This window comes from Heteronotia binoei, chromosome 3, assembly GCF_032191835.1.
Source record: "Heteronotia binoei isolate CCM8104 ecotype False Entrance Well chromosome 3, APGP_CSIRO_Hbin_v1, whole genome shotgun sequence".
In the NCBI taxonomy this organism is placed as follows: Eukaryota; Metazoa; Chordata; class Lepidosauria; order Squamata; family Gekkonidae; genus Heteronotia; species Heteronotia binoei.
In genome coordinates, this window is record NC_083225.1 from 168,767,337 (window position 1) to 168,786,612 (window position 19,276).

At 43.6% G+C, this 19,276-nt stretch overlaps 1 protein-coding gene across 2 annotated transcripts in view; it reads right to left on the reverse strand.

The window, feature by feature from the left end:
* Window positions 1-10,359: 10,359 nt before the first annotated feature.
* AASDHPPT (aminoadipate-semialdehyde dehydrogenase-phosphopantetheinyl transferase) overlaps window positions 10,360-19,276 on the reverse strand; it is a 28,916-nt gene continuing 19,999 nt past the window's right edge. The window contains exons 4-6 of one of the 2 annotated variants that reach the window (XM_060234866.1): window positions 18,653-18,814; window positions 15,644-15,721; window positions 10,360-11,496 (exon numbers count right to left, since the gene is read on the reverse strand). In XM_060234866.1, the coding sequence (XP_060090849.1) occupies window positions 11,338-11,496; window positions 15,644-15,721; window positions 18,653-18,814 (399 nt within the window). In that variant the 3' untranslated portion in view covers window positions 10,360-11,337. The remainder of the gene's footprint in view (window positions 11,497-15,643; window positions 15,722-18,652; window positions 18,815-19,276) is intronic. The other variant, XM_060234867.1, reaches the window with a different exon arrangement.

The window sequence follows — 19,276 nt, forward strand, 5'->3', positions numbered from 1 at the left end:
TGTCTGGAAGGCATAAATCTTCCATTGCATGTCAGATATCCTTGTGTCACTGTCATCCATCAAAAACCACAAGGACTTTGTAACATGTGGTGAGGCATTGAGACGCTTTAACTGGAGATGCCAAAGACTGAAATTGAGATGTTTTGCATACACATACTCAAACTACTACTGAGCCACAACTCCACCTCTAAGATGTCATTTAAAAATTCATAGACTGCCTCTCAACCAAAGTACTCAAGGCAATTGACAGCACAACCATTAATCAATAGCCAATTCAATATGATAGGGGTGGCCAACGGTAGCTCTCCAGATTTTTTTGCCTACAGCTCCCATCAGCCCCAGCCAGCATGGCCAATGACTAAGGCTGATGGGAGTTGTAGGCAAAAAAGCATCTGGAGAGCTACCATTGGCCACCCCTGCAATATGACCATTGAGTCAAATAAAGACTGCCATTAAAAGAGAACAGATTTTGGAACACTGGCAGTATGGTAACAACGAACACACACAACCCCAACTTAGAGAGTGAGGTCATACTCACCATTAAATCCATCTGCAACGTGCCTCTATTATAATCTGCACAACCAATTTTCCGATCAGACAACAGCCAGGCTCCCGTTCTATCCCATGTGGGTCCCATCTACCGGACCTCGTTTCATGAGACGTCAATCTGCATTAGCGCAGGCGCAGTGATGCCCGCTATCTGCAGCGCGTCGCTTTTAAATGGGTCGGATCACTAACAGTTTTGCTAGTCCGTTGGCACTACTTTTCCAGCACGAGCACTATGCGTGCAGAAAAAAACCCAGGAATTCAAATCAGTTCATATCTACTTTCAAAAGTGAGTTTTGTTTCCGGACATAGGGGCGGGTAAACGATTTATCGAGCTAACATTCGCTCGCTCATTCACTGGCGCAGTGATATCACTTGCAGGGGGCTTTGGGAGGGAAGCGGTGGTGCGCTTCTGACAAGTCGCCAACGATGGAGCATTCAAACAGAGAAATTCCGCTCAGGAACCGTCATAAGAATTTTGTTCCGGATTTAAAGCAGTATCAAATTAGTCCGCGCCCCAGTCGTCTCAACGCGAGACTCGAACGAGCTAACCACCATTCACAGATGCTGACGTTTGGACAACCGCTTAAAATCTGACATGCTTCCGGACTCCACTCATGCCTGTAGCAGGATTTTGTGAACGTCTGACCTCACCCAGAAACAGTCTAAAGTAAAGAAGGTGGAGGGGGAAATATAAAACCCAACCAGTTTCTCAAAAGCCAACAACCAAACACATTTTGGGCTGCTACTGGAAGATACTCTGGGGAGGTGTTTTCCAAAGCTGAGGAGTAGTTACTGAAAAAGCCCCATCCCTCATGGCCACTCACCTCACTTCAGAAGGCTGGGAGGACAATGCTCCTTGTTTTCACCTCCTTGCTCTATACTGAGCTTGAACAGGCAACTTAGAACTAACAGGCAGCACAAAACATACTAACACTCATTTGTGTTCACTCTCTTTGCTTCTTAAGTACCACATCTCAGGAGAGGAAGCTAAACGTGAAATTTCACAGCTCTTAATGACTGTGATCCACCCCAGCCCCCTCTTCAGTGCTACCTCTGTGATTTCTAAGTATGGTTTGTGTCAGTATAGAAATTAGGAAATGTCAGTCAGCAAGCTAATGATGCATTAAAATAAACAGCTAATTTCAGGTAAGCAGAAAGAGGGTGTTTTTTTTTTTTTTTTTTTACTATTAGTTGCCATTTAGGAATCTTGAGAATCTTCATCATGTAAACAGTATTTATAATGTTTATCTAAATGCTAATGAGAACTTTAGTGTTTTATGTTCAAAATTCTCACCAACAAATTGCATTAAATGTTGGGAGGTAAATGTTCACGGATGATGTAAGGACCCTGCCCCTCCTCCAAGTGAGATCTCCAGCTTGGTTAGTGGGGTCCCTCTTTTCTTTTAGACTTGTTTTAATGGAAATCCCCTTTTATAGCCTAAGCAGGGCCGTCCCTACCACCACGCAAACTAGGCGGTTGCCTAGGGAGATGGCATTCTGGGGGGGGGCACCAAATTGGGTACCCCCCCCCATGACTTGATGAAGTTATCTGTGTGGGGAGGGGGGCACCAGAAGTTAACTATGCCTAGGGTGCCAGAAAGTCTAGGGCTGGCCCTGAGCCTAAGTGCCAAGGGGATCTGAAACTTGGGGAGTCTCAGAAAGGCACCTGGGCACAGCCCTTACATTAGAAAATCCCAGGAAAGAGAGGACGGGTGTGCTGGCATTACAAACTGATTAAGCACAATCTCCTCCCAGCTCCAGCAGCATATTTGTTCTTAAGAACAAAAAATCTTGCAATGCGAAACTCCAAGGTATATCTACTACAATCATATTCCTTACTCCAAAGGATACTCATTAAGGCAATGTGAACCATTTCCAGCTACACACAGTTGGGCAGCTAATCCAGTACTTAAGTAGATCCAGGTGGGCAGCTAATCCAGTCCAGCTGTTGATAAAGGCAGCCAAACATCTGATCCATCAGGATGGCCTCATAATTCACTTCCAGTTCTTTGTCAATATGCTAAAAACTGTCCAACAATCACCCTGCCTTGGAATGGCAAGTATTTCCCTACTAATCTTCTTGCCACATTTTGACAGCAGTTATCTTCAAACTGCCCAGTCAAATTCAAGCTTCATATTTCGGACCAGTCATGTTACTGGGGAAGTAGGTTCCCATATCTAGCTATGAGATGCTTCCCTATAAAAAGACCATGGTCGTTTTCGCACTCACCTCCCGCCGGCGCGACCCCCCTCTTCACCGCGCAGGATCTGCGCGGATTTCGCACTAGACGCTGCGGAGCAGCCAGAAAAGCCGGAAGTTCCCGGCGCAAAAGCCGCTCAAACTGAAACTGCCAAAAAGCAGTTTGGCGTTTGCGCGGCTTTTACGACGGGAGCTTCCGGCTTTTCTGGCTGCTCCGCAGCGTTTCGTGCAAAATCCGCGCAGATCCTGCGCGGTGAAGAGGGGGGTCGTGCCGGCGGAAGGTGAGTGCGAAAACGACCATAGTTAACTTAAAGTGTGCCAGATTTTTCCACTACCTGAATATTCCTGCAACTGTGTTGAAGGTTCCTTTTTCCTCCCTGCTCTGCTCCTTGGACCTCAGTTATGTTTGTGCTGGACCTCTCCAGACCTCAAACCCAGGATTTCAGGCTATATGTCCCAATGTCCTCCTTCCTACCTTTTGTAAGTGTTCCCTCTTGTTGGTGTGTGTGCTTGTGTTAAGAATTAGTTCTTAGGTGCCTAGTCTAGGTCCTTTGGATTTTCATTCTTTTTATTTCGTATACAATATTTGTTTGTGTTTACAGCAGCTCTCTCTCTTTATAATTTTATTCTGGGATACCACAGTGAGATTCACCCTCGTATACAGAGGCTACAAAGGTCTCACATTATTTCGGGACCCTTTTAAAGCTAATTTCCCCTTCTCTGGGTCCTGTTTGGGTAACAATGAATTCCCACCCAAACCCCAGTTAACAAAGCTGAGCTTCCTAAAGAGACAGCTAGCATGGTGTAGTGGTTAAGAGAGGTGGACTCTGATCTGGAGAACTGGGTTGGATTCCCCACTCCTCCACATGAAGCTTCTGGGTGACCTTGGGCCAGTCATGGTTCTCTCTCTTAGAACTCTCAACCCTAACTGGTTCACAATTAGCTCAACAAGCTCCTTTGTGGGGAGAGGAAGGGAAGAAGACTGTAAGCCATTCTGGGACTCTTTAAGGTAGAGAAAAACAGGGTATAAAAACTACTTCTTAGAATGTTTCTAATAGGTACCATGGAGTTTTCCCCTCCCAAATGGCTAGAGCATCTGGGAAAACCAGTGTTTTCCTGGAAACGCCTAGAGAGGCTGCGAGCAACAGTGCGATGATGTCACTTCCAGGGCATGGAGGGGACTCGGCAGCCCTATTGGACATGGCTGTTTGGGATTCTTGAACATGGAGGATAGATGAAAAGTGTTCTCCAGATTGGAACAATCAGTGTATTATTGATTTTGTTGTGTTTCCCTCCCAATATATTCCACATTTATGGTCCATAGGTATGTCTTGCTTCCAGCACAGCATTATTATGAAGCATTGCTAATGCAAACAGAGGCAAAAGGTGACACTAACGTTGTGATACAAACACAGAATTAACATAGCATTAAAGGGGGAGGATTGATGAGCAAGATAGCAAGACTACTATCAAGGTAGCGAGGCTAATGCCATTTTGAAAGTTAATGCCATTTTGAGAGCTAATATTAGTCTTCATATTATAGTGTGAGGCCTGAACAAGTAGATATCAGCAAAGCAAGATATTTTAAACTTATATGTGCTTAGCAAGCAAAAGAGAAAAACAGGATGTGTTAAGAGTGGGCCAAAAAGTCCAGACCAAGCAAAAGTCTCGCATCTAGGGTAAGATTGTCTGTGCAAAAGTTACATCTGGAAAGTTCCAGACACTGGGCTAAAAGGCAGAAAGTGTGTATAGGAAGAAACCATATGTCTGCCTGTATGTATGTTTGGCAAATATAATTCTAGGGGCATAAAGGAAACCAAGAACTTATGCCATAACAGGCATCTATCTGCATGTCTGAAAGCTGTTTGATAAACTGTATAAAAAGTAGGTACTGAGACAAGTGCTTTGGACTTTTGAGGTCTTATTTACCTGATGTCCCCTTTATTGCAATAAAATTCTCCCAGCTATTGGAATTTCCATGTTGTGTCCATCATTGGCTGTTGGCACACCAGGCAACAGGCCTATATGGGTTACACTCCCAATATAGTCACCATTTAATTTTGGGAGGATAGCCATGTTGGTCTGCAGTAGAAGAGTTAGATTTGAGTCCAGTAGTACGTTAGAGGCCAGCAGGATTTTCAAAATATAAACTTTTGAGAGTCAAAACTCCATCAGATACAAGGTATTTGACACAGGAGCTCTGACTCTTGAAGGCATACATCCTGAAAGCATTGCTGGTCCCTAAGATGCTACTGGACTTGAATCTGTAATTTAATCTGTGTATGGAACCAGAAAACACACACACTACCCATTTGGACAAAAGAGCAACCACTCACGAGTCATAGTAGATTGTGGAAAGTGCATGCATGCTCCTAGTATGCATGGGTGGACATCTTCAAAGTAACATCCCAAAAGGGCTTGACTTTTACTTGTTCCTGACTAACTGGATTTCTATCCAGGCAATAATTCAACAATTGGAGATATTTAGGTAAGCACACGCACAACCCAGTGTTGCAGACTACATTCAATAGCAATTTAGACTTTTATTACTATCTGCATACACTGAGGCACAATTGAGTGGCAAATTGTCCTATGAATGGGAAAAGCTCAAGCGGCACCCTGTGCCTGAGGTATAAGCAGCCAAAGATATAATCCCTGTGCTATTGGATAACACTTCCTAGTAAAGTAATCACCACAAGTGCTCCTAAAAATACATCGCTGCTTCGCAATTTGGTCTTGACTGTAGGGTGCACGGCAAAGCTCCAGTCTCCCTAGGAATATCTGTCTTGTTTAGCTGCCTACAGAAATCTAAAATGAGGGTATTTTTAAGTGAACACTGTAGAAGTTCGCAGCAAGAGAAAACCAGTTTGTAGCGGTAGGGTGGGGGGGGGGGGAATTACCACTGCACTTCAAGTAAAAAGATAAAGGCGGCTATAAGGAAGCACTTTTACAACATATTTACTTTTATTCCACATACAGATATTTTAAATTTTCTACAAAATACTGTTAATAGTTTAATGTGTTTACACTGAGTCATCAATAATCTTTGGGGTGCCATTAAGAAACAGTGGCTGCAACACTCATGCTGAGACTATCTTAATTTGAATAGCTCAAGACTTAATGGCTGCCATGACAACCGTGGAACTATCCTAGAAAATCATGGTCCACCACATGGTGTTACCCAAACTGGTTTCTGAGGAGAGGAATTACTTATAAGAGGGGTTCCAGGAAGGGATAATGCAAGACCTTGTAGTCCATTTATGCTAGGGTAGATCTTGGTGATGGTACCCCCAAAAATGCAAGGAACAGGGCTTTTTTGTAGCAGGATCTCATTAGCATATTAGGCCACACACTCTTGATGTAGCCAATCCTCTTGGAGCTTACAGTAAGCCCTGTACTAAGAGCCCTATAAGCTCTTGGAGGACTGGCTACATCAAGGGTATGTGACCTAATATGCATACAAAAAAAGCCCTGGTGAGGAATGAAAGAGGAAGTGATTGTAAACACACACAAATAACTTTATTGTATACAAAAAAGAGAAAATGCAGAGAACCCACATGCACACACCAGCTAGAGAGCACACCTTATTAGAAGGAGAATGGAGGAAACTGGGAAGATTCAGCAAGTCTTAAATCTGAGGGCTGGAGATCTGAAGAGATCTGGAGGAGGGGGTGTGTGGCACATATTTAAAGAGCAGAGCAAGGAGCCAGCAAAGCAGTTGTGTGGGGGGGGGGGGGGAGCCTGCAGAATGCAGCAGGGGTGCTCAGAGAAAAGCCAAAGTTCTGTCCAGCAAAGGTCTGTACTGGAAATCTGAGGAAAAATTTGTGGTGTTTGGGGACCTTCTTTTATGGACAGCATGTCCCAGTGGGGATTGGACCAACCCTGTTTTTGGATTGGGTAATGAAAAGACAATTTGAGTTGTACTGGCAGTCTTAAAGTTACGTTTTGTCATAGTTTGGTGGGCAAAATAACTTTGATGAGGCCACTGTAGGCCAGACACCTCCAGGTGTGTGAGGACACCAGGTGATGCCCACAGCATTGCAAAGTGTTTTGTTAGAGAAAGATATGCCACAGAGCTGGGGGAGATGGCACTTGTTCCACTTTTAATTCCAGCAATGGCCAACCTCATCCCTGGGACTCTCCGGTGTTGTGGCTGAATACTGAATGGCCTTTTTGAAACTCCCTGAGTTTCAGATCCCCTGGCACTTAGGCTCTAAAAGGGGGTGCCTATTAAAACAAATCTAAAGGCCCTCTTTCTGCAGGGTCTCAGCAAAATGAGTGGGCAAGGTCCTAACAATACCGGATCACACTCTTTGTTTGGCACTTTGAGACATACAAGTGGATGGTGATCTGGGTGTAGGGGAAGTATCAACAATACCCTTGTTATGGCCATGTCATTACTTGGCTAGTTCCTACATTTTGGGGTGGGGTTGGGGATCAGTCCAGAGGATCCACCATGGAAAACTGATGGAACTGGAAGGTTTCCATCGGCTGACAGCCACAGTGATGAGTTTGATAACTAAACTGGTCTCTGGAATATAAAGACAGCTTGGGCAGTAGACACAAGTATTCCTAGATACACTTTCCCACTGACTGGAGCCAAATTACCTCCTTGATAGAACTGGAGGGAATGAAGCTGATACAATGACTAGAATGAAGCCTGTGGCATGTGAATGACAGCCTGCGGACCCTTTTCATTTTTCATGCAGGGACATTAAACGTATCTACCAAATAAGGGGTTAACAGAACTATATTCCTCCCCCCGCCCAATCTAATTGGGGTGATGTCATACAGGTTCTGAATTGGTGTTTGGTGTTGGCTACTCGATGGATGCACATGTGTGTTAAGTGCTGTCATATCACTTCCAACTTATAACAATCATATGCAAGGGCTTTTTTTTGTAGAAGGAACTCCTTTGCATATTAGGCCACACACCCCTGATGTAGCCAATTCTCCTGGAGTTGACAGTAGGTTCTGTACTAAGAGCCCTGTAAGCTCTTGGAGGACTGGCTATATCAGGGGTGTGTGGCCCAATATGCAAAGGAGTTCCTGCTACAAAAAAAGCCCTAATATCTATTAATGACCTCCAAAATGTCCTATTGTTAACAGCCACACTTCAGTCTTGCAAACTACAGGCTGAGGCTTCCTTGATTGAGTCAATCCATCTCTTGTTAGGTTCTCCTCTTTTCCTGCAGCCTTCAACTTTTCCTATCATTATTGTTTTTTGCAGTAAGCTTTGTCTTGTCATAATTTGACCAAAGTACAATAGCCACAATTTAATCAGTTTAGTTCCTAGGGAGTGTTTAGGCTTAATTTTATCTAGAATATTGAAATGTAAGCAACAAACCAGACGGTTGGTGAGTACTAAATGGACTGCAGAGATGGTAACTGATCAGCATTCAGTGGAATTGTGTTCCACTTATAGATCAACTTGACAATTTGGGGGTCTTGTTATAGTCTACATTTCTTACAGATGCACCAGGGAAGCTTGCACTCTTATGTATCTTTCACTTTCTTTCAGTTAGCAGTGGCCCTTTCTGAATAAAGGAAAAACCTGTCAGTTAAGCACTGTGGTGCCCTGACCTGGTGAACCCGATCTCACCAAATTTCAGAAGTAGGGTTGTCCCTGGCTAGTATTTGGATGGGAGACCACCAAGGAACATCAGGGATATGATATAGAGGAGGCAATGGCATAAGAACATAACAGAAGCCATGTTGGAGCAGGCCAATGGGTCATCCAGTTCAACACGCTGTGTCACACAGTGGCCAAAAAAACAGTGGGGCCAGGACACTAGAAGCTCTCCCACTGTGCTTTCCCCCCAAGCACCAAGAATACAGAGCATCACTGCCCCAGACAGAGAGTTCCAACGATGAGCTGTGGCTAATAGCCACTGACGGACCTCTGCTCCATATGCTTATCTAATCCCCTCTTGAAGCTGTCTATGCTTGTAGCAAATCACCTATGAACGTGTCTTGCCTTGAATACCCTACAGGGTCGCCAGAAGCCACTTTCCACCACCAAGCACTGCAGTTATTCATGTCTTAACAACATCCAGACCAGATTTCTATGACAAGCTGTCCTTCTGAAGCTTCCTTTGGTCCGGGTCACAGAAACTAGGCTGCAAACAGGCAAATATCTCAGTGATCTTTTACTGACTCTCATTTTTGTCCTGGGAACAATGAAAGTATCTGTAATGCACTGGACCAGTTAGGATTAAGATTTCTGAAGGAGCACCTTCTCCCACACCCGCTTGGCCAGTAATTGAGGAAATCAGAGGCCCTTCTCTGAATGTCTACTGAAGAGAGGGCTTGTTCTGCAGTTATGCCCTTGTTGATGAAATTTCTTCTGGAGAGATACCCATTGCCATATCTCTGTGCCATTTTTAGGTGCTCGGCAAAATCGGTCCTCTGATATTCAGTCCTTTAGCTATCCATTTCCCCTGCCTCCTTTCTTAGTGCCAACTACCCTACATAAATTGTGCTATAGACAGTCTTAAAATACTGCTACCTCTGTGGTGATTCAATATCACTTCAGTTTTATCACCAGGTGAGAAGGGAAGCATACATTCTGAAAGGCTTTAGTTCTAGAAATCTACTACCCTCCCCCCCCCCCCCCAAATCAACATGCTTCCTTTTGAATGAGGTCAAAAACTTTCAGAGGGGCTTTTCTACCGTATAATTTACAGTTTATTTGTCATGATCATTTTTTTTTATTTTAGAAGCTTCCTGATGGATTAAATACACTGAAAGATGGGCTATACATATTCTAAATTTAAAATATTTCCTATTCTTAAAATTGTATTACCTTTGCACATCCAGTTTTGCAAATATACATAGACCCTCCTCCTCTGACCTCCAGGGGAGGAGATGTCAAAACTAATCTAGGCAGCCAGCTTTATTACGGTACTCAAATGCTCTTAAGATTTAGGAAGTATATTCACTTCATGTTTATTTAACTGGGCTTTGTACAGTTTATTTATCTTTTTCAGTAAATACAATTTGCTAGGTTGAGTTTTTGCAAACAAAGAGCCCTGAATTCATTCTTGCTTAACGATTTATTTATTAAAATATTTATATCCTACCAGTGATTTATACCCCGCCAGAAGGTTAGACCAGAACCAATGAGTTGAAGAAATTAAATCAGAAGAGTTTTTGGCTAAGCATCTGCAAGAACTTCCTGAAAGTTAGAGCAGTTCCTCAGTGAAAGAGGCTTCCTTGGGAGGTGGTGGGCTCTCCTTCTTTGGAGTTTTTTTTAAACAGATGCTAGATGGCCATCTGACAGCAATGCTTATTCTGTGAAGTTAGGCAGCTCATGGGAAGGAGGGCAGGAAGGGTTGCATCAGTACTTAGTTCTCGTGGCCCTTGCTTACATACCCAGGGAAATGTAAGTCAGGGAAATTGGGGTCTGGCAGCAATTTTTCTCTTCAGTTTGGCCAGGGACCCTTGAGGTTTTCTGTGGGGTTTTTTTTTGCCATTTTCTGGGCATGGAGTAGGGGTCACTGGGGGTATGGGGAAGAGATATTTGTGAATTTCCTGCATGGTGCAGGGAATTGAACTCAATGACCCTGGAGGTCCCTTCCAGCTCTATGATTCAAGGCAGCTACATATGGTACAATTATTAGCTCTTGTTTATTTCAGCTGTGGCAGTTCCTCCAAACACCATTACTTCAGAGATGGAAAAGAATAACATTAGCACACACTCCCTCCTCCCTGCTAGCAAGGAAATTTGTGTAGGCAACAACTGGAGGTATAGAAAACTGTGCCGTCAGAAGCAAATTACATTTTAGGGAGACAAAGGCCCTGTTCATATATTAGCAAATTGTAATGTCCATCACCACAGGGTTATGTACCTCTACCCCTAGCTACGTATTTCCCATGACATGGCACAGGTCTTTATGGATACAGAAAAAAAAAAAATTCCTTGACATCATTTGTGTAATTCTTCCCTTCAGAGATGCATGAGGGTGGATAGAAAGAGTTTCTTTAGAGACAATGATTGTGGGTAGAATTCTAGAGAGAAAACTTTTATGTTCAACACTACAGGAGGTCAAGAGCAGAAAAGAAGGCTGCACCAACTGTTCCATTCTGAAAAGGAACCCAGAAGCCTGATAATTTGAATCCCGTGGTAAATCTCTGCTCATGGAAGGCATTTGCGTCAGCAGAACTAGATTTTCTCTACCTCCCAACTCCTGCTGCAGCCTGAAGTGCTCCCAGAAACTCTAGTCTTGAGGGGCAGGAACAGCATGAGGGATGAACTGAGGGTCTACAGAGAGAAAGCGAGGTGGAAATCAGAAAAAAATTACTTCATCCCCCCTGTGTTAGCAGATATTTAATGTGGGGTTTAAGCCATCACTGAGCTAAAGAAACAGGAAAACCTAGGCAACATCTGAGAATAAATCCAATTTCAAGAAGAAAATTGGCAAAAAGATGGTCAATAGTAAAAAGCTGAGGTGTTAAAACTCAAAGGCAGTTTTAACCATCCACTCCTTCCTCCTAAGTATACACCCCCCCAACACACAAATGAACTGCTGGTAAATGCACAGTGTGTGGCCTCTGAGTGCCCTCAAATTCATTTCTTGTCAACAGCCTTATCTTGAATTTGAACTCTGTCGTGCTGGCGAATCCTGCCTAGAACAAAAGTTATCCCAGCAGGCAGGATCTTCAGGTGTGAGAGGAACAGCGGAGGCAACTAAGTCATCAAAAGCCAGCATTGTGAATGCAGTCTGGGTCACATCCCTACAAGGTACCTAAAAGGAAACAAAGGAAAAAAAATCGGTTGTGTTCACACACAAACATAGCTAAGATTTCCATAACCAGAAAAATAAGGCTAGGGTTATTTTTCTTTCTCCTGGTGGCTGTATTAATAAAAATTATCCATTCCACAATAAAGAGAAACCTGTGCCCTCCGTCATACATGTCAGGTCATCACCTCCTCCTCCTCCATTCTTTTATGTGCTCAACACACACTAAGTGTTAGGCAGTATCAGTTCCAGATTTTGAAGGCCCCTTCAAGTCACTACCAGCCCCCCATGTATGCCTTCTTCCCTCCCCCCCCCCACATGCCTGTGTCACTTTCCTGCCAAAATGGGAGCTCTCCCACTGCCTGTAGTGATTGTGGCTGGGAACGTGGGGGCGCTAGCAAGAGTGTGCATGGGAACCCAAAATCTGAAGAGAAAATCTAAGGTGAGGGGGAATACTGTAATGATCCCTTGTCTAAATAGAAGAAGAAGAAGATATTGGATTTATATCCCACCCTCCACTCCGAAGAGTCTCAGAGCAGCTCACAATCTCCTTTACACCTTCCTCCCTCACAACAGACACCCTGTGAGGTGAGTGGGGCTGGAGAGGGCTCTCACAGCAGCTGCCCTTTCAAGAACAACCTCTGCCAGAGCTATGGCTGACCCAAGGCCATTCCAGCAGGTGCAAGTGGAGGAGTGGAGAATCAAACCCGGTTCTCCCAGATAAGAGTCCACACACTTAACCACTACACCAAACTGGCTCTCCTATATAGACTTAAGGGCAACTAGAATGATTACGGGTTTGGAACACTTTCCCTATGAAGAAAGGTTAAAATGCTTGGGGCTCTTTAGCTTGGAGAAACGTCGACTGCGGGGTGACATGATAGAGGTTTACAAGATTATGCATGGGATGGAGAAGGTAGAGAAAGAAGTACTTTTCTCCCTTTCTCACAATACAAGAACTCGTGGGCATTCAATGAAATTGCTGAGCAGTCGGGTTAGAACGGATAAAAGGAGGTACTTCTTCACCCAAAGGGTGATTAACATGTGGAATTCACTGCCACAGGAGGTGGTGGTGGCTACAAGCATAGCCAGCTTCAAGAGGGAGTTAGATAAAAATATGGAGCAGAAGTCCATCAGTGGCTATTAGCCACAGTGTGTATATATATGGCTGGATATCACATAAATGAGACCTTGTTGGGCTGGGCCATGTCATATTGTTTCGGGCCATGTCGGACCAGGCTATGTGTATACTTATTTAAGATTAGGTAGCAGATATATAAATTCTATAAAGGACACAGATAACCACAATTAAATATATATTTTTAAAAAACTTAAAACATGCTTAAAACGTTAATATTAGTTGGTATTAAAGGTGCTTTCTTTGTATCTCTCCCATGGATAGATAGATAGATAGATAGATAGATAGATAGATAGATAGATAGATAGATAGATAGATAGATAGATAGATAGATAGATAGATAGATAGATAGATAGATAAATTTATTGTCATTGTTCTCAACAAAAAGAGAGCAACGAAATGAGGTGCTCTTCCACAAACATACCAACACATCAAACACACATATTCATAAACCATTTAAAATGCATCTAAAACCATTTAAACCATTTAAATACATCTAAAACAGATAAACATTCATAAAACCATTAAAACCATTTAAATACATCTAAAACAGATAATCCTTCATAACCCTGCATTTAACCTAACCACAGCACTTGGATAGAAACTGTCCTTAAATCTGTTTGTCCTAGCCTTCAACACTCTATATCGTCTACCTGACGGTAAGATCTCAAATAGCAAATGGCCCAGATGTGAAGGGTCCCTTAGGACCCTGGGATCCAGGGAACTGGACAAAGGAAGCTCTGGCTCTTTCCTTCCTTCCCCAGGAGACCAGAAGGGGGAGAAGCATCCGTCAATAGAAGGAAGAGAGGCTTGGCTCAGTAGCTTTGCTATGCGATTGAGAGAGATTGGGAAAACAAGCTCTGCCTCCCCCTCTTCCTCCCCAAGGGAAGAGCCTTAGCAAATGGAGTTTTTGCTCTGTACCTCCTGTGTGATTGAGCAAGCCTTGCAAAGCAATCTGTTATGCAGAAAGAAGCAAGAGATAGGGAGAAGGAAGCAGACAGCCAGTTGCTCAAAGGCCTGATAGGAGTGCTCCGGGGGCCTGATTCGGTCCCCGGGCCACATGTTTGACATCCCTGATTAGCAGGGTATATTTTTTTTAGTCCAGTACATACATGCGGTAGAGCTGTGATAGGATAAAGACACAACATGACAGAATGATAAAGAACTCTTGAGAACTGCAATCAGGGCTGACCTCAAGTGTTTTTTGTGCCTTAGGCCAGAAGCAACCTGCATGTCCACCCACCCACGCATGGAGCCACCACAACCTAGGTGTGTGTGGAGCAGCTGCTGTGAGGTGTGGAGCTAAATGACAGCAGAGTTGGTGGCTGCCTGCCCTCCCCTTCTTCCCTTGGGAGGTGGAGAAGGCAGGCCAGGAGAACAGGCCCTGCTGAGAAATCATCTCAGGCATGCAGAGCCGACGTGTCCATTAGGCAATATTTGGCAATTGCCTTGGGCACTGGCTCTTGCGAGGGGCATTGTTTCTGGGTGCTGAGTTGTCAGAGGAACTCTTCTGGCCCCCTCAGCACCGACAAAAAATGGCACTTTCAGTCTTGGGTGAACTCGGAGACTGAAAGCGTGGGTTGTTCCTTCAGCTTTGAGGGATTGGAGGATTTTCCTCCAATTTCTCAAAGCTGAAAGAGACGCATTTCCCTCCCCTTGTGTCCTCTGAGGGCACAGGGGAAAGGAAAGGTGGCATGTTCCTTCGGCTTTGAGGGATCAGAGGATTTTCCTCCATTCCCTCAAAGCCGAAAGAGCCACGTTTCTCTCCCCTCGTGTTCTCTGAGGGTGCAGAGGAATGGAAAGGCGACGTGTTCCTTCAGCTTTGAGGGATCAGAGGATTTCCCCCTGATCCCTCAGAGCCAAAAAAGTGGCACTGAGTGCTCAGCGGCCAGCATGTTGACATCACAGTGACGTCATCATGGTGCGCGCACACAGGTTTCAACTTGGAGGGAGCGCATGTTGGGGTTCTGCCTTGGGCGGCAGAACTCCACGCGCCACCCCTGCAGGCATGTAAAGGCTGCTGCTGCCATCACAAGGGTGTGGAATCTGGAGGTACAGCTGGTGGCTGCCTCCTTCTCTTTGGCGCCTGGGGTGATGCTGGCCATGTGATCAGGCTGTGACGCTGGCTGCTGCCTGCTCCTCTCAAAGGTGAGGTAGGCCAGGGAGAAGGGGTGAGGGGAGCTGCACAAGCAAACTCTGGAGCCCAGTGGCAGAGCTGGTAGCTGCCTTCGTTTCTTGGGAGTGAGGGTGAGGTGAGTGTTCCCTCTAAGCTGAGTTAGTGTGAGCTAGCTCACAGTTTATTAACCTCTGGCTCACACATTTTTTAACCTTAGCTCAGGACAAATGGCCCCAGAGCAAGCTAATTTATGCGGCAGCTCACAACTTTCAGGCCAGTAGCTCACAAAGTAGAAGTTTTGCTCACAAGACTCCACAGCTTAGAGGATTGGGGGCAAGGTGGGTGAAGGGAGAGGCAGACTGTATGAGCAGGCCCAAGTACCTAGCACCTCCTTCAATCATACAGGTCAAGGTGACAGCAAGAGGATGTAAGACTTAAAACCAGGGCTTTTTTTCTGGAAAAAGAGGTGCTGGAATTCTCAAGATGAAAATGAAGGAGAAACACATGGGTGCCTCTCATGAACTTTTAAAAATTTTTTGAGAATTTTGTTTCCACAATGAGGTTCTAGAACTCCATTCCACCATGTTTCCCCAGGGAAAAAAGGCCTGTTTAAAACATTGATCACCTTTCTTCCTTACAGAGCTCAAGGAGGCTTGTGTGTGCACAAATCGCCATTAAGTCGCAGCAGACTTATGCTTGCTCCATACTTTTCCATATCAACAAGGTGGCTTACAATATGAACTACAATACATTAAAACCAAAATTGAAAATCATAGTTTAGGACTGCTAATTTTGCCCAGGTTTGCCTAGTGGGCGGGCCACCCCAGACTGTAACTGTTATTTAAATGTGGTAGTTACCCTCAAAAAATATTGTTTTAAAAACTACCAGAACTTCTTACCTTAGCATACTTCTCTTTAGATTCCTCTGGTTTCCCCAGAGCGACTGCAACGTGATGGCAATTATCTAACCTGGTTTCCTAGTTGAGATTAAAAAAAAAAAAAAGAATAGTATCTTGAGACTATTTTGATGTTTCTGAACTCTGATATGCTACAAACACAGGTTTGGATACTATATACAGCATTTCTACTTAGAGAAGAGGGAAAGGCAATTTTCACTGATTTACCCTTCCCACTACAGCACTCCCCCCCACTTCAATCCCCTTGTGTCTGGGAACCCACAACCAAAAAGGCTCTGTTCCTCTCCATGCACGAAGTGGGGATAACTACAACACAATTCAACAGAAAGGCCCATACCTACTGAAGCCAGGTAATCTTTTAGGTACCCTGGCATATAACAATATTTTTACCAATTAGTTTTCTTTTGCACCACAGATGGTGAAAAAGCAAACCTCTCTTTTCTTATCTATTCCATCTGAATGCAAACTTCGCAGGGGAAAAAATTCTCCCTTTCAAGATTATTTCTAGTGATTTAATTTATCAAAATCCCTCAGTGCAAACAGAAAAATCAAAATGCTAGTTCTTGCTGATTCTGGCATGAGGCCACCTTGACCACAGAGGTCAAAAATTTTTTGGATGTTCCAACAGGGTGCATTTCAGGGTTGTAGAAGTATTTTCAGCATGTAAAATGGATTTTTCTCCTTTTTTGGGGAAACATTAGAGAGCTTAAGAGATTTCATTCCTCAGTATAATTAATCACCCCCCCCCCCCAAAAAAAGTAACAAGATAATATCTAAATTCAGGCTAAAATTTCTTAATATAGATAACAGTTTTAAACCTATTTGCAGGCTTAATAGCCAAAGTGATGTAATAGTTAGAATGCTGGGCTAAATCCTGGGAGAGACAGGTTCAAATCCCGCTTGTCATGGAATTCAATGGGCCAGTCACTTAACCTACCTCACAGAGTTGCTATGAGGATAAAAGAAAGGCAGAGAACCTCAAAATATACTACTAAATGTAGTGCAAACTGGAAGGAGTTGTGCAGAAGGGACCACTGATACCCAACCATTTATTAATGCCTGAAGACCAACAGGCCATAAGCATACAAAAGGATTATATAGTAAGTAAGTAAAAGTAAAGTAAAATTTTATTTGTATCCCGCCCTCCCCCGCCAAGCAGGCTCAGGGCGGCTAACAACAACAGAAAATAACAATACATTAATAAAACATTAAATTAACCTTAAAACCAATTAATACATTAATTAAGAACCGTTACTAATCTAATAGCATTAAATTAACTCTAACCGTAATATTATCATTTGACGCTATGCCTGTCAGTTGGTATTGATGGCGGATCTCTGGACTGGACTATTTTGATGTTTCTTTGTTATGCACTTATAGTTCAGCTATTCATAAACGCCAGTTTAAAGAGGGTGGTCTTGCAGGCCCTGCGGAACTGATTAACATAGAGCCAATATAGAGAACATAGATTTACAATATGGAAAACATAGATATGAAATTTTGTGTTAGAAAATGATACCACTAAGTGCCATAGACACTTTTTTTTTTACAACCGCCAGAGTCACGTTTGGATCAATCTCTGCTAATAATCTTGCTACAATCTCTTGTTCTGTGGAAGAATTCCATTTTTGGATACAAAAATCCACGTATCATAAACCAATTTTTTTTTATCAAAATCTATAAAGAAATGCCAGTGTCTAAGTCACTGGATTTATAGTCACATACAATGCAATCCTAAGAGCACTTTCCTGGAAGTAAGCCCTACTGAATAGACCTTAGTAGAATTCAGAGTAGACCTGCTTAGGATAGCCCTAATAGCCACTCAGAGAAAGGAATTCCCAGGTATCTGCCCGCTAATTCTTCTAATGGCAAGGCATTTCATCTAGCCTTGGAGAAAAGCATTCTATATTTAAGAACCACTAAATAATTACAGTAAGCAGGCAGAGACTTTGGTACTTCCATTGAATCAAGAATCCTCAATGAGTGGAAGGTAGTTAAAGGATCCAACCCACTTTCTAACAGGAAAATGAATGGTTCATGCCATAATGTAACCAGACCATCCACAGACAATATAGGGTTTCCACATATGTGGAGGAGTACCCCCCCCCCAACCTGTATGTAGGAAAATATGTATTTGTAAATTAAGTCTGGGGGACACTCCTCCTTGAGGAGCAGTCAACATGGTCCAGGAATTATATGAACATAAGACAAGCCGTGTTGGATCAGGTCAATGGGACATCAAGTCCAACACTTTGTCACACAGTGGCCAAAAACCAGGTGCCACCAGAGAGGCCAAAACTCCCGAAGCCCTCCCACGATTCCCCCCAAGCACTAAGAATACAGAGCATCACTGCTCCAGACATAGAACATTGAGAATAATTTCACGGCGGCGTGGGAGGCAAGATACAGAGAGATGGGGAAGCTGTCCTGCTTGTACCCTTGAGAATTCAGAGCTTTTTTTGTAGCAGGAACTCTTTTGCGTATTAGGCTACACCCCTCTGATGTAGCCAATTCTCCAAGAGCTTACAAGGCCCTACAAGAAGAGCCCTGTAAGCCCTTGGAGGACTGGCTACATTAAGGGTGTGTGGCCTAATATGCAAAGGAGTTCCTGCTACAAAAAAAAGCCCTTTGAGAATGTAAAGAGTCACAGATACTTTAGGTTGGGGAAATTATCCAACATGCCCCCCCACTTGCATATCTATAATTTTATTGAATATATTTACCTGATTTATATCCCACCTTACATTCCCTCCATTTTATCTTCACAATCACCCTGTGGGTTAGAGTCCGGCAGAAAGTGTGCGACTGGCCCAAGGTCACCCACCAAACTTCCACACAGAGTGGAGATTCGAACCTGGCCTCCCACATCCTAGTCTGACACACTAACCATTACACCACACTGGCCGTGAAAGAATATATAGCAACACACAAAGTACTGTGCTATTTGAAGTCTTATATAATACAACTCCACAGAATCTTTTGCAGCTTTACCTCAAAAGTCCAGTCCTTTTCTTCTTCGCCATCCAGAAGCATAATTGTCTCATTATAAGTTTTCCCTACTTCCAGCTGTGCCGGGGAGATATTAAACTCAATCCTCTGGAGATCGAAACCTATTCCAACTCCGATGGCTTTTATAAAGCTCTCTTTTAATGCCTACAAAGTAAACATTCAAACACAGGAGGTTGCCCTATATGGAGTCTGCTTTGTCATTAAGTTTTTCTGGGATGGCATGACAGCTTCGGTACACAGAGTACCCCTCCGAATCCTCTCTTGTTGCCTCTGAACAGCGGATGTGAGAGTCACACTATTACTACGTAACGCCTATGCTTATAAAATCCCTGCATGCCTATATGACTCCGGTTATTAAATCCCTGGTGTCTCCCTCACTTGTACATATAATGAATTTCCGTGCTTACATCATGCAATTACGGAGCTGAAGGGATAAACCTGGACTAGCATAGGAAGTCTGTGCTGATACTTGTACAGAAATGGATATAGGTTGAGCATTAGTCACAACATTTCGAGGGCTGTTGACCGATTCTTTCATTTCTGCTGATCCTTCACAAGCCATTCAAGTGATTATTTATGACAGTTATGCCCTCCCCTGCATCCAAG